Source organism: Tinamus guttatus, unplaced genomic scaffold (assembly GCF_059628265.1).
Source record: "Tinamus guttatus ecotype Peru unplaced genomic scaffold, ASM5962826v1 Tinamus_guttatus_pri_ptg000364l, whole genome shotgun sequence".
NCBI classification, from domain to species: domain Eukaryota; kingdom Metazoa; phylum Chordata; class Aves; order Tinamiformes; family Tinamidae; genus Tinamus; species Tinamus guttatus.
In genome coordinates this window covers 284,531-298,356 of record NW_028288898.1, presented here as the reverse complement: position 1 = coordinate 298,356, position 13,826 = coordinate 284,531, and the positions used below count along the sequence as shown (strand labels likewise).

The 13,826-nt window shown below is 40.1% G+C and overlaps 1 protein-coding gene across 1 annotated transcript in view; it reads left to right on the top strand.

Moving 5' to 3' along the window:
- Positions 1 to 7,908, top strand: part of PXYLP1 (2-phosphoxylose phosphatase 1) — a 61,381-nt gene extending 53,473 nt beyond the window's left edge. The window contains exons 5-6 of the mRNA XM_010218698.2: positions 5,852 to 5,991; positions 6,636 to 7,908. Of these exons, the coding sequence (XP_010217000.2) occupies positions 5,852 to 5,991; positions 6,636 to 7,567 (1,072 nt within the window). The 3' untranslated portion in view covers positions 7,568 to 7,908. The remainder of the gene's footprint in view (positions 1 to 5,851; positions 5,992 to 6,635) is intronic.
- The last annotated feature ends 5,918 nt before the right edge of the window (positions 7,909 to 13,826 follow it).

The following is a 13,826-nucleotide window of genomic DNA, read 5'->3' as shown; positions in this document are numbered from 1 at the left end:
CCTTGGTTTTGTATTAGTCAGAAAAGCTTTTCCACTTCAGTCTTGGGCAAGTGCTATAACATGACAGTCCTGGAACCAGAAAAACCCTATCCAAGAGCTGCCGAGTGTCACCTTTGTCACTGCCAGCAGAACAGCCAAGAGGAGCAGCTGGGGGTGTCCTCCAGGCTGCGGGGAGGATGCCAGCACTTCCTAGCCTGGTGCTGATGTGTGGGGCATTGGAGGTCAGTGTAGTAGGGCTGATGGGTCTGTTGTAGCCACTAAAAATGAGGAGAGAATCAAAAAGACCTTGTCTCTTTCAGAACAAAGTTCATATAAAATTTCCTGGCTAACTTTGAAAGGGCAGCAGGAAGATTAAAAGAGTTGGCTTTGTGCCATAGTGTCCAGAAGCATTAGTGCTGACATTTCCAAATACAGCTAGGATTTTTAATGTTTCTACCATTGTTTCAAATGATGTATTTATTATGTTAACATCAGGAAGTTGTTTGCTGTGTTTGGCTCTCAAAATTATATTCTTTAGATTTACATTTGATGCTTGATTGTAAATGTATTTATATTGAGAGTGTTGCAAGGCATACAACTGCAACCTTTTAACTGGTTTCTTGATGCTGCATAATTAGGTTGAGATGTCTGATTAAAAGTGTGACTCGTGTGAGCTGTCTGGACTTCAGTTTCAGATAAGCTTGCTGCTCGTATTCAGGCTGCTCTTTATTTGACTTGGCATTCAGCTGATGGAACTCATTAATTATACAGATGAGGCTGCAGCCCCGTGGACTTCCAGTGGGTATGCAAAATAGTCTTGAGGTCATGCTTGGGATTTGTGAATTATGGATTGTGACATGTAAGTGTGAAATGAATATAGGCAAATGGATTAAATGCTTTGGAGATGACTTCCATCTAAAGTTTCGATTAATATTGTTATTTTCATTGTTCTGGATGCAAATTTTCAAATGAACTGAATAGTACATACTTTTTTCCTTCAGAAATTTAATTGAGTGGTATTAGTGAAAATCTTTCTATTGTAATGTTTGCTTGTCGGGGGAATAAATTAACCTTCCTTTTCTTTCCCTTTTGTACCTTGCTTGTATAATGTCACAACAAATATGCCATGTTTCTTCTTTGAGGTTATATCTGAGAGATAACACAACCTCTGAGAGAAGAAATATTTTGGGGAAAATATTAAAATGATTTCAGAAGACTGCTGTACTTGAATAACGTGCTAGGCTAACTGGTGTGTGCTTGAAGTCATTTTGAGAGGTAACAGACATTTTAGTTTCAATACACACATATCTTGAAAAGACTGTGGAAAAGAGAGAGGAAAGTGTGGCAGTGGTCAGTATTGCACGGTGGACTAAAGGAGGTGTGGAGCTGACTAGAGGCAAGAGCAGAGTGTGACCCGGGCCAGAACTAGGTGGAGAAGGGTCTCTTGTTGAGGCTCCTTACAACTTCTCTAAGGACGTAGAAGAAGAGCTGAAGGATGATGCTTCATTGGGCAGTTTGTTGCAAGGCTGTAAAAGCTGGTAAATCTATGTGAATAAATAAGCCCTGATGATCTCTGCAAGATCCTCCGTGTAGGCTAGGATGATCTGTTGGTTTTAATAGGTATTTCATTTCATTTGCTTTCTAGAGCTTTTTTGGCTACCTGGACTTCATAGAGAACTGCTTGGAGTTATAAAATCACTTTATTCATTTCATATAGAAGAGAAAATAGACTTGCTTTTGGTGCCAACAGAGCCTGCTATGATATCATTATGAAAAAGTGAAGTCCATCTGTCAGAAGCTTGGTGCAGCAGCTTAGCATTTGGCATGGTCATATTTATTTACCACTGTAGGTTCTGCAGCTGTGTCAGAAGTTGGGTCCTCTTGGCTTGCAAAAGATTCTGCTTTTCTGAAGTCAAATGACATCTGCATAGATAAATGTAGCTTTAAAAACAAACAAAACAAGACAGTGCTTTGTTTGATATCCCTGTCTACTTTTGCAAGCCCTCTCCTGAGGCACAGAGATCTCATGCAGGGCTCGAGAATCCAGTGTTGTGAATGGATAGCAGTGCATATAACAGTGGTAAGATGAATAAAAATCCTTCCCCTCTTGAATTCTGCTGAACTCATAATCTGCTAACTGGCAGTTTTCTGCTTGATAAGTATTCAGGTTAAGCTTTTAAATAGAGCGAGTTTTTGTTCACAGAGATCACCAGGTAAAAAAAATCTTCCACACGTAGGCAGTATATATCACTATTAGTGTTTTCCTCAGTGGTCCCGATGAACACAGACCATTTGGAATATGGACCAGCCCTGATAGGTGTGGACCATTTTCTTCGTGCTCTGGCAACTAACTCTAAGGTCTAAAAATGGTGATGTCATATCAGGCATGTGGCTTCATGGCTGTGATGTTAAACATGTGCTCCTCATCCCGAAGAGGCTTCTGTGCATTTGAACATATTGAGCAACAGCGGCAAAATGTCTCAGTCCTCAAAGTCAGTACTTAAGAACTGCTACAGAAGTCTTAAATTCGGTTTAGTTAAGTCTTATTTGGAAGGGTGGGGATGGACGTGACCACACGTGCATACGTGCATGCTCTTTGTAACAAATGTTCTGTGCTGCTGCTCAAGAAATTAGGTCTAGCATTCTATACGTTCATAATACGTATGAATGTAGTGTTGAGAACTGCAGGGTAAGACTTCTATTTCCCGCCCCTGTACATATGTGATAGATATGTACATATAGTTTTGTGCATGTTTATTGCACAGCTTGTGCCAGTATGGCTAATTCATCCAGATCCAGTAGCAGGTTTTTGGAGGTGTCGTGTGCATGTTCTCACTCTATTTCTTACATCTCTGGCCTGATGCAGAAAAACCTTTGAGTTAGTGTTCACTTCTCATCAAATAGCTAAATAACTCTTGTTTTTTCTGTCTAAACTTGTCAAGGAAAAAAGGAAAAGGAAATTTCATTAGATGCTGGCTCAGTTGTTGGCAGAAATATGCATATCGGGCAGGTAATTGTGCAGAATTTCTTTCTGTACTAGACTGATGAGAGCATAGCAATAGAAACAATGTCAGATTTCAGTATTAAAACTTGTTAGGACTTTTACAAATAAGATAACTTAAATGTTAGTCCATTTTAATGCTCGTGCATGGAAACTACACTGTTAAATTTGGGATCTATTATTCCACGTTCTTCAATAAAGAAAAAGGCAAAATGAATTTATTTTTGGAAGAAAATGTCCCTAGTTTTGTTAGATATACATTATTTACCACAATGAAAGTAACGAGAATAGAAATTTACAGACCCTAAAAAAGGGAAATGAATGTAATGAGTTTTTCTGCATACTGATAAAATTTGGAGTATTTATTGCATCAATACATTCCCAAATCCTGTAGCTTACTGCCATAACGTCAAGCCAATTACAGAGTAAATATCTTTTTAGCCCGTTTCTGGTTACTTTTATGGAAACAAAATTGTAAGGCAGTTTCAATCTTTTCAGCTGCACAACAGAGTAATTTTCTTGGCTTCCTGCTCATACAGTCCCAGCAGTCCTCGCTGTGTTGCCTGGATACTCCATCTCCTGCGGCATCTGTAAATTGGCCAATTCAACAGGAGGATTCGTAAAATAAATGAAAAAAGCATCCTGGGGGAGGGGTGCAATAATTTGTCAGATACTAGACTAAATTATGCTGTAAAACAAAACAAAAAATTCAATAGCAAAATTTCAGCTTGTTAATGTGGATAGGGTTAATTAGGAAAATTGCTGGCATATTTATTTTTTGTTGCATGCACCAGGCTTGTATTAAGGATAGATGTATATTGTAGTCTGAGATGTCTGTTCCCTTTAGGCAGAATAGCTCTTACTTCCATTCTTTGATCTTCCCCTCTCCCCTTTTCCAAAATGCACTCAAAGGAGTAAGCTTTCTCTTAAAGGTCTGAAAGGCATGTTCAGAAACACATCCAACAGAGTTGTACTTCCTTGTTCACTTTTGTGGTTATGTGCTTAACTTGTGCTCGCTTCAGGAATCATTTAGGATATCTACGTGGTCATATGAACAGCTATACTCACCCATAGGAGTGCAAGTTTTATCAGGTTCTACATATTAGCTTGCCTTGTCTGCTCGTATTTTTGTGTATCTTTTTGCATTGCACCTAACCTTTTTTAATACTGGAAGGCTAAGCTGATATGTGCTTTTTTTTCTGTCCTATGAGGGATTGCTGATGGTTTGATTCCATTAGAATTCAGAGGGCCAAGCAGGAGAGCAAGCAGAATGGAAAGCTCTTTCATGGTATTTTCATATGTATATTTGCAAAACTCGCTAATGCTGTAAGCATGGTTTAAGGAAATTTGATTGAAAATCTGTTAGCGGTTTAAGTGTAAAGCTTAGAAAATAGGTTGTTCAGATTACTGCATCAGTAACAAGCTTAAAAACAATTTGCAAATGCAGTTCATTTAACTTCCTTAACTTAAATCTTCCATTTTTTTTTTTTTTTTAACATACTATGGTGCTGTAGAAATGCCACGTCTACAAAGTTCTGTTTGAGATTCGCAGCCAGGGTTGATTGGATTATGCTCTCACAAGTGTACTTAACGCATCGGGGAGCCGCGACCTGGATGGGAGCAAAACCTCTTGCGCGCTTTTCCTTCTCAAGCATTGAGCTTTCCTTGAGTTATTGAAATTAATGTATATGGAAGAAGCGACTGTTTTTCCTTTCTATTAGAAGTAAAAATGAAAAATAGGATTTGTATATTTTTTCTGTCATTTTGCTGATGTCTAGCTTTTTTCTTGCTGCCATTTGTATAGTATAGTAGTAGCACTCTACTATATATAGTATAGTTATAGTAGCACTCTCAATACTCTGTCAAATACTGGCAAATTGAGATTTTAGAAAATAGATCAATGCAATTGCAAAAAAGCTACTTTTCTATCAAAGAGAGGAGGCTCATATCGTATGTGAGCACAGCTTTGGGGCAGAGGCTTTTTTACTGGAGAGAACCTCCCTGTTGGTTCCCCTGTGCAAGTATTAGGTTCTTTGTCCTAGTAAAATTTGATTCCAGACTTGAATTCACACTGTAGTAATCTTGTGGCTCCCTCTTGTGGTTCTTTTAACTCTGGGAGTAAGTTATTTTATTTTAGAATTGAGGTTTCAGTACCAAAACAGTTCATTATTCTGTCAAAGTGCAAGCATGAACATAAAAAATGCAGACTATACCATAAAACTCCACTGATCAAATTTATCGCTATACTTTTCTTAGTTGTGTGTGTGTGTGTGTTTTTTTTTTTAGTCAGCATCCACAAAGCTCTAGTTAGGCAGAAAGTCCCATTAAAATGATAAGCATCTGGGCAGAACTGGATTACTCCTGTTTTCTTTGGGACGTTGCTTTGCGGGTACTGCCTAACTGAGATTGTATGTGCTATTTTATTTGAAGCCTGAATAAATTTGAAATAGTCAGCGTTTTACATTACAAGACTTGAGAATTCCTCAAGTTCTTCAAATTCCAGTAGTTGTTAGTTGAGTCCCTTTAGACTCTTAGTGTCATTGGCCATGTTTTTGAGCTGTAGAAGTACTTCAGAAACCAGAAAAGAGTGATTTTTGCAGAGTTTTTTTTTTTTTTATGTGTTAAACTGGTACCAAGACATCCCACAAGTACCCTTAGTCTCCCTGTAGCCCTTTGCTTGATGCAACTAAGTAGTTAGATTTCTTTTGTCCACTTGCAAAGGTCCTGAGCAAGAGCAGATGCTGTCTCAGTGGGAGATAACCTTTCCCTGCCACACTTTCTGAGCTGACATACGTGGAGTACTTGACTCTCTTGAGCTGTTTGCCCATACACTTTTGGAAGTTTTCACATTTTCATTGTTCACCTCTCCAGGAAACCATCTCATCCTCAGCTTGAAGCTTTCATTAAACATATGTCCAAAGGCACTGCAGCCCAAATGGATGGTACCCTCGGCAGCCTTCCCCGTTATCCCAGCCACTCGCTGTGTGAAATGGGCGAGCTTACCCAGACAGGTAACTTCCTGCAGCAACTTCTTTTCTTTCTTCCATGGTTAAATACAGCCTCCTTAAAAAGGGATATTCTCTATATGAACATGTGTGTTATCTGTATAGCTAATTTTGTGGAAACTTGTGGTTTTGATCATAGCTTTGGTTATGCAGGAATATGAATAATAATGTAAGAAATACTGTATACTAGGGAGTGGAAATGGTTTCTAGTTAACTGTACTTTGTCTTGTCTTCTGTTCAATTTGCTTTGTTCTAAGCTTTATAAAATGTCAAAACTATTAAGCAAGCAGGGCTGAACTGTTTCTGGTGTATCTATGTATGTCTGTACCACAAAGAAATTAAGCTTGTTCATATATTTTGTGTCAGATTTGTTGAGCTTAGTTTTTGTGAGAAAAGGTGGCAATACCAGCATGTAACTTCATACAATTTATTAAAAAAAAAAGGGGGGGGTGGAATCTTTATTTCTACCACTGAGAAAAGGCTGTTGAACTCTCGTAGTGAACATGCAAACATACACTTTAGTTTATCCATGCCAAATTGGTAGGGAAGTGTTGCAGTAAGAAATATGGCCATATAGAAGAAAAAATGTGGAGAGCTGGGAGTATTGTGTTTAATTGTATGTTATAATTTACCTTAAAATTCTCTTGTAGGTGTGGTACAGCACTTGCGAAATGGACAACTACTACGAGACATCTATATAAACAAACATAAACTGCTCCAGAGCGACTGGGCAGCAAAACAGCTCTACTTGGAGACGACGGGCAAGAGCCGCACGCTGCAGAGCGCGCTGGCGCTGCTCTACACGTTCCTGCCCGATTTTGACTGGAAGAAGATTAACATGAGGCATCAGTGGAGCACCATCTTTTGCTCTGGAAGCTGTGACTGCCCAATGCGAAACCACTACCTAGAAGAGGAGCAACGCCGACAGTACAGCTTACGGGTGAAGAACAACAATTTGGAGAAAATATACGTGGATATGGCAAAAATTGTAGGCATTCCCACCAGGCAGTTGAGAGCTTCTAACCCAATAGATTCTCTCCTGTGCTATTTTTGCCATAATGTCAGTTTTCCCTGCACTAACACTGGCTGCATTGGGATGGAACATTTTAAAGTAATCAAGAGACACCAATTAGAGGATGAAAGAGAAAGACAGGAAAAGAAACTCTATTTCTTTTACGCACTGTTGGCTACTCACCCTCTCCTCAACCAGACTGTTAACCGGCTGCAGCGTATTGCAGAAGGCAAGAAAGAAGAATTATTTGTGCTTTACTCCGCCCATGATGTCACATTGTCACCTGTTCTCAGTGCCTTGGGCATTACTGAAGCCAGATTTCCGAGATTTGCAGCCCGATTAGTCTTTGAGCTGTGGCAGGACGGGAAGAGACCCAAAGAGCACTTTATCCGCATCCTCTACAATGGTGCTGATGTCACATTCCAGACCTCGTTCTGCAAGGATTATTACAAGCGTTCCAGCAAGCCCATGTGCCCACTAGAAAAGTTTGTGAACTTTGTCAGAAGGGAAATGTTCTTGGTTTTTAATAGTACTAGTTACTATGATGCATGTCGTAGAAGACCGCTGTAAGGAGGGGAAGTGAGAAGGAAGCAATGTTACCTTGTGTATCAGTGCGAGTCTCTTGTATCTTTTCTGGTGGAGGGGAAGATCAGTCTGACCATTTCTTGTACTTGTTTGTGTAAGTACAAAAGAATATTGCTTGAAACAGTTTTCAGGTAGTTTTATTTTCATTGAAAAACCATAGATGGTCTCCAGTAGAAGAACTGAGGGAGTATTGTGTATATGTGTGTGTGCTCATGTATGGTGTGTTAACTGTAATGAATTGATAAAGCACATGGGCTACTGTAACCTGGTTGTTGCTTGACAAAAAAAGCGAGAGATTTGATTTCTCTGAATTCCAGAGCAATACTTGTATACCATTAGTTTAAAAGGAAAAGTGGGTTGTTTTTTTTGTTTGTGTCCCTACCACCACGTTATAGTCATTTTAAGCCTTATAAATGCCTTAAATTCCAGGCATCAATATGAAACCTTTTGTATAGAGTTCCTGAAACTCACTCCTCAGAGACACATTTTAGTATTTTACGGGGCAGATTCTTAAAAGTGCAAATGTTTCTGTGCACACTTCCCTGGGCATGCACAGAGGAGTGGGTGTGTTTTTGTTCAAAGACCTCTAAATATTTGGCTTCTGTTGTCTGTGCCAGAGAAAGGTATCCTGGAAAATGGACACAAAAATCTCTTCCTTGCTCGCACTTTCAGCACTTTGAATAATTCAAACACAGTCTGGAAACATGTAAAGGTCTTCTGACCACCTTCAAACAAACAGATAGTGAATACTAACATTACCACTAAATCTGAGTGAGATTAGGACTATAAATCAGTTCTATGGTGAAGTGTTGCATTCTTTCCCATTAGGAACACTCTCGAGCTGCTGTGCTGTGGAACAAGTCAGTGTTTTAGGAGTTTGATATAGTGGCTACTTGAGACAGCTTGACTAAACACTAAGAAATTTTGTAGTTCAGTTAGTATTTTTATGGACTAGGAAGTTCTTATTTTGTAAGACCAGACTTGTACATATTGTACTGTGTCTATTTATAACACAGTAAATCTTTTGTACTTGTTTAGTTTGTGAAGAGCTGTGAAAAGCTGACTTAGACATTTTTCCCCCATTTGGGATGTATAGATTAAATTGTCTTTTATGGGTAATTTGAACAACTCCAGTAGATACAAAAACTTGTATTTTAAACTGCTCTCATCTTCTTTAGGATTAGCAAATTGAGAACCGATTTTTAATAGAAGTGTTTGAAAAAAAATTTCATTACTAGAATATTGAATTTTATAATGGTGGAGCTTTTCACATGTCTAGAAATCATTTAGTCTGTGACTTGTGATTCAATGGTGCTAGTTTATCAAAGGAAATATAACTAAACAGAAGTTCTCTTAACTTTATTGGCATTCCAGTCTTTTCTTTCTCTCTCTTTCTCTATCTCTCTATTTGCAAATGCTGCATTTGAACATGTTTCTTTAAATAAAATTTTGAGGACTCTTCGTATCCTCGTGTGTTTCACTTATTTGAATTTCTTTAACTATTGGCAAGGTCATTTTTTTTTAAGCTGATCGTCTCATTACCAACATTCATGGCTTGCAATTAATACCTTCCAAGTTTCAATAGGAGAAGGTAGGTAAATACCTCATGAAGGCAGAAATAGAAATGGTGATAGAATATTTGGGACTTTTTATGGCGTGTTAGAGTGTGACTGCTGGAAGAGCCTTCTTTGTCTAAGGGACTAGCTGTGTAGTTGGCCTGTGTATTTCTGTGGTGAAGGGCAAACAGGAAGAGGGAATCTAAAAACTTGAGCTCCCTTAGAGTAAAACTTTTTTTTGTACAGATGATGTGAAATGAATCATTGGTCCAAAATAACTTCAGGACTCTTCACAGTACTTAATACTTTTCTGGTAACTACTTCTGTACCTCTTCAGTGTGTTGATCTCATGGAGATTTGGGGCTGACTTGGTGGCTTTTTGAAGAATCACAGAATCACAGAATGCTTAGGGTTGGAAGGGACCTCTAGAGATCATCTAGTCCAACCCACCTGCACACGCAGGGTCACCTAGAGCACGTGGCACAGGACTGCGTCCAAGCGGGTTTTGAAGATCTCCAGAGAAGGAGACTCCACAACCTCTCTGGGCAGCCTGTTCCAGTGCTCTGTCACCCTGAAAAGAGGCCAGCACCATCCTCCTCACTGCCTCCCTTGAGGTACTTATAGACACTGCTCAGGTCCCCTCTCAGCCTTCTCTTCTCCAGGCTGAACAGGCCCAGCTCCCTCAGCCTCTCCTCATAGGGCAGATGTTCCAGGCCCCTGATCATCCTTGTGGCCCTGCTGAAGTGTAGAAAGCTACCTAGGCATATTATTGGCATATTATTTGCCAACTGTTTTGGCAAATGCCAGAGTAGGTATCTTCAAAAACTTGTGCTAGGAATAGTATCTAACCTCACACCTTTATTCAACAATAGATCACAATGTCTTTTGGTTTGCCTGTGCAGAAAGATCCCCTTTGTTGTGGGAATTTTGCAGTGTGGCTGTAAGGTGGCATGAATGTGAGTTTGGATGGCTTTCTAATTTGTTGTGCTTAAAGAATCCTTGAGATCCCAGATGTTGATGGATATTGCAGCTGCTCTCTAAATTGCTAACTTAACCTTCTAGTAGAGTAACAAAAATGCAGTGATTTTTATCGATTTTTTTTCTCTCTCCCTGGACAACTACCAAGTGCTTTACTTGAAAACTTAAGTAGATTTTTGAGGCTAATAACATAGGTGGATTTTCCATATTGGATGCTAGGAAATATGTGCATGGCCTGTACAGGTGCAGAAAATGTAATGCTGTTACAGCTCTAGTTTCTCAGCTTGCCCCAGATGTCAAATTCTTGTTTTTTTTAGATATCTCAATCAATGCTGCTCTGGAGCAGTGTGTTCTTGGTAATCCTGCTGCTGTGAATATGAAGTTCTCTTACCTTCTGGCCAGAGTACCAAGTAAGGCTGGTAGTAAGAAATCTGGGTTAGGAATATATGACAAGCAAAATGAAGAGGAAAATCTGGAGCTAACCTGTCCAAACTTTGTAAGGGACAGGTTCTTTGTATTGTTTAGGTGACTTAAGATGTAGATCAGTTGCATCAAAAGGTGTGTCTGAGCAATTGATAATAAGACTCTTGGGATATTTTTATTCTTAGAACAAAGTAAATGCATTACAGCCTTTAAGAATACTCAGGTTTACTCAACCTTTAGAAGAAAAAAAAAAGCTTTATTTAACCCTTAGAACTAATATAACAATCCTCAGACTGACTCTGGGCTTATTAAGGGGCATCTGAATACAGCTGGTTGTGTCCAGTTGTGCTATCGACACTTGTAAAGGGGAGTGAGGAGGAAGCCTTCAGGGAAGGAGAAGCAAGAGCAGTCAGAAACCTTTTTTTATTATTTATTTTTTTTGCTTTTAAGTGCACCTAGCAGAAGGTGCTGAGTCCTTTGTGAACCTTGTGTTTTCTTCATCACCAGGATAAAACGTGACTTGGTCAATGTTTGAAGTCAAAGTTTTCTAACAGATTTGGTGGATGTGAGGGCTGAGTGTTGAACAACAACAACAACAACAAAAAAAGCAACTAAGGAAACTGCAGTTCTTAAGAAGTGGTAGGGTAATTAACCCCTTAATTAGGGATGTAATTCATTCACTAATCATTTGAATGTCTTAAATTTCAGACGAGATGTTTCATTAAAAAGATATGTCTTACTGAGCTAACATGTTAAGGGGTTTACACAAGGATTTCTGGGCTTTGTGCTATACAAGAAGGCCAAGTAGATTATGTTGATGATCTTGCCTTGGTTTAAAGTATGTCATTCAGCTGGTTTGCTTTGTTTTTGATGCAAATATAACAGAGTATAAATATAACAGAGTATAAAAGCAGCTATTTTTTCAGTATATCATATTCCTTTCCAGAGTGTTGGCATTTTAAATAATGATGTTGCAGCTTGCTTCTATTTCCACGTTTTCGTGCTAACATCATAGTTTCTTATCAGAAATACAGTGATCTGGTCAAGCAGACAGATTCAGCAGACAGAGGAGATGCAAGAGTGAGAAAATTTTCTCCTTTTTGAAAAAAATCATCTGCCTCCAAAACAGAAAAACAGGAGAAATTGAAGCTAGTTTCGCTGGTTCACTGCTTGCTAATCTCGTTCTCCTTTTTTGCTGAAACCTTTCTCAGAGAAGTAATGTCCTTTGCTCTGTGCTAGAGCTGTACCTGAGCTGGTCTAAGATGACATTTGTCAGCAGTTACTATGCTCTTCACTGAATTTCCTTCCCCTTACACCCGAACTCACAATTAAGTAGGTTTATGGAAAAAATTTACCTCTTATTAATTAACTTTTCTTTCAGTCTGTGATGTGGTAATTGTTTTTGTTTTAGGGGAGAAAGAAAAACACTGCAAAGCATCAGCTTGCAGAGGTGCCATGAAAGATATTTTCCCTTTTGGTAGTGGGCACAACCAGCCCTCCCTCTGAAGCAGGAGCTGGTGGCTGCTCGCAGATGGGCAGCTCGCTTGAACACACATACGTGGACAGGCTCACCTGAGCCGGAGGCCTTGCTGTGTGTTTGGGACACTTACAACTTCAGGCAGACTGGCGCGAAAGGTAAATTAATGGTCCTGGCAGTACCCATGTGTCCCAATAGCTGTGCGAAATGGGAATTGTAAGATTGGGCTGAATTGTGATGGGCTGGGTGCTGTCCTTAACCTTGGTACAGCACTTTGGCAGCCTTAATTTCTGTCTGCCTGCTAAGAAAAGCCACTGTAAATCTGCAAGCAACGCAGTGGGAGATGAAATGGCATTTTTCTTTCCTGGATAGTTCCCGAAGTCAGTGGAGTCGCACTGATGAAGCAGCTGAGGGTCTCGCCCTGCCCTGTCGCCAGCGTGGATCCTGCTGGTGCGTGACGCCGGTAGCAGCCTATTTGCTCCCGCTCATTTCCGCGGTTCCTCTCTCCTTTTCCCGCCTCTCCGTCGCCGCCCCCGCGTCCCGCCCGCCCCCGCGCCCTCCTCAGGCAGCGCGAGCCGGCGCCGCCCCCTGGTGGCCAACGGCCCTAACGGCCGTAACGGCTGTAACGGTCGCGACGCGAGGCGGGCGCGGCGCCATATTGCGGGGCGGGCGCCCCCCCTTTCTCCGAGGCGGGGCTCTTGTTAGAGAAGAAATTCACCATAAAAGCTTAGATCGAGCAGGGTTTAATATGTAGGTATGAAAGTTTTAGTGAATTGTAAACTAAAGTCAGATAATATATCTAAAAGTTTAAAAATCGCAGTAAGAAGTCCTCAGCATTAAAGCTCTGACAGTAATGGAAAGTCACTGATTCATGAACGCCGGGCTACACTGCAAGTAGTGTTTGCAGCCCTGTGTATCTACTTCTCACATTTCATGAGTAAAATCAAAGCAACATCTGTGGCTTAAAAAGAAAAAATCTAATTTTTTTTGAGATTTGTTGTGAGAGATAGCATTTTCCCTGTGCCCTGGAGGAGGTGGACTAGTTTTGGCACACTATGATATGAAATGTCATCAGCTTTTGTCAAAATGTGTTTCCATGTAAGTATAGGTACAGGTTTCATGCAGCCATGGCCATCACGAAGTCCCAGCGCAGCTGTTGGGTGGATTTGGAGATTCTCATCAGGAAACAAAAATGCTCTATTGCTGCTTCATGAATGAGACGAGACAGATGCTGGACACACACTGGGAACTGGGCACAACAGGTGCAGGGAACAGTTTAGGGAAACCCTAAGGTGATAGATGCACTTAATGCATTTGAATGCTTCTGGACGTTGCATTTAAAAAAAAAAAAGTTGTGAATAGAAACTTGGGGTTTGTTAATAAATAGTCTATTGTAAACCTGTGTATAGCTAGAGTGAACTAGCTCTAAACGTAACTATGAAGATTTACATATTGCCCTGGAATGGGAGATGTCATTTTGCTTTAGCTTGGTTTTAAAATTGAATTCTGCTTCATCAGTGCAGAATACAGGGGTCAGGTTTTCTCAGTTCTGTATGTTTTGAAAAATATAGAAAGGGCTCCAATTTCAGTCTCTCTGTACAACCCCCCCCCTCCCCCTCAAACAAACAAACAAAAAACCCTATCAACTGAACAAAAACCCTTTACCTTAGCAATTGAAGCATCTGTAATGTAATCCTTCATGACCTTGAGTGAAGGGCGAGATGAAGAGAACCAGAGCCAGGTGGCATTACTGTCTGCGTGAGCAAAGATGCAAAGGTGGAAAAGGATGAAAAATGATGATATGCTAAAC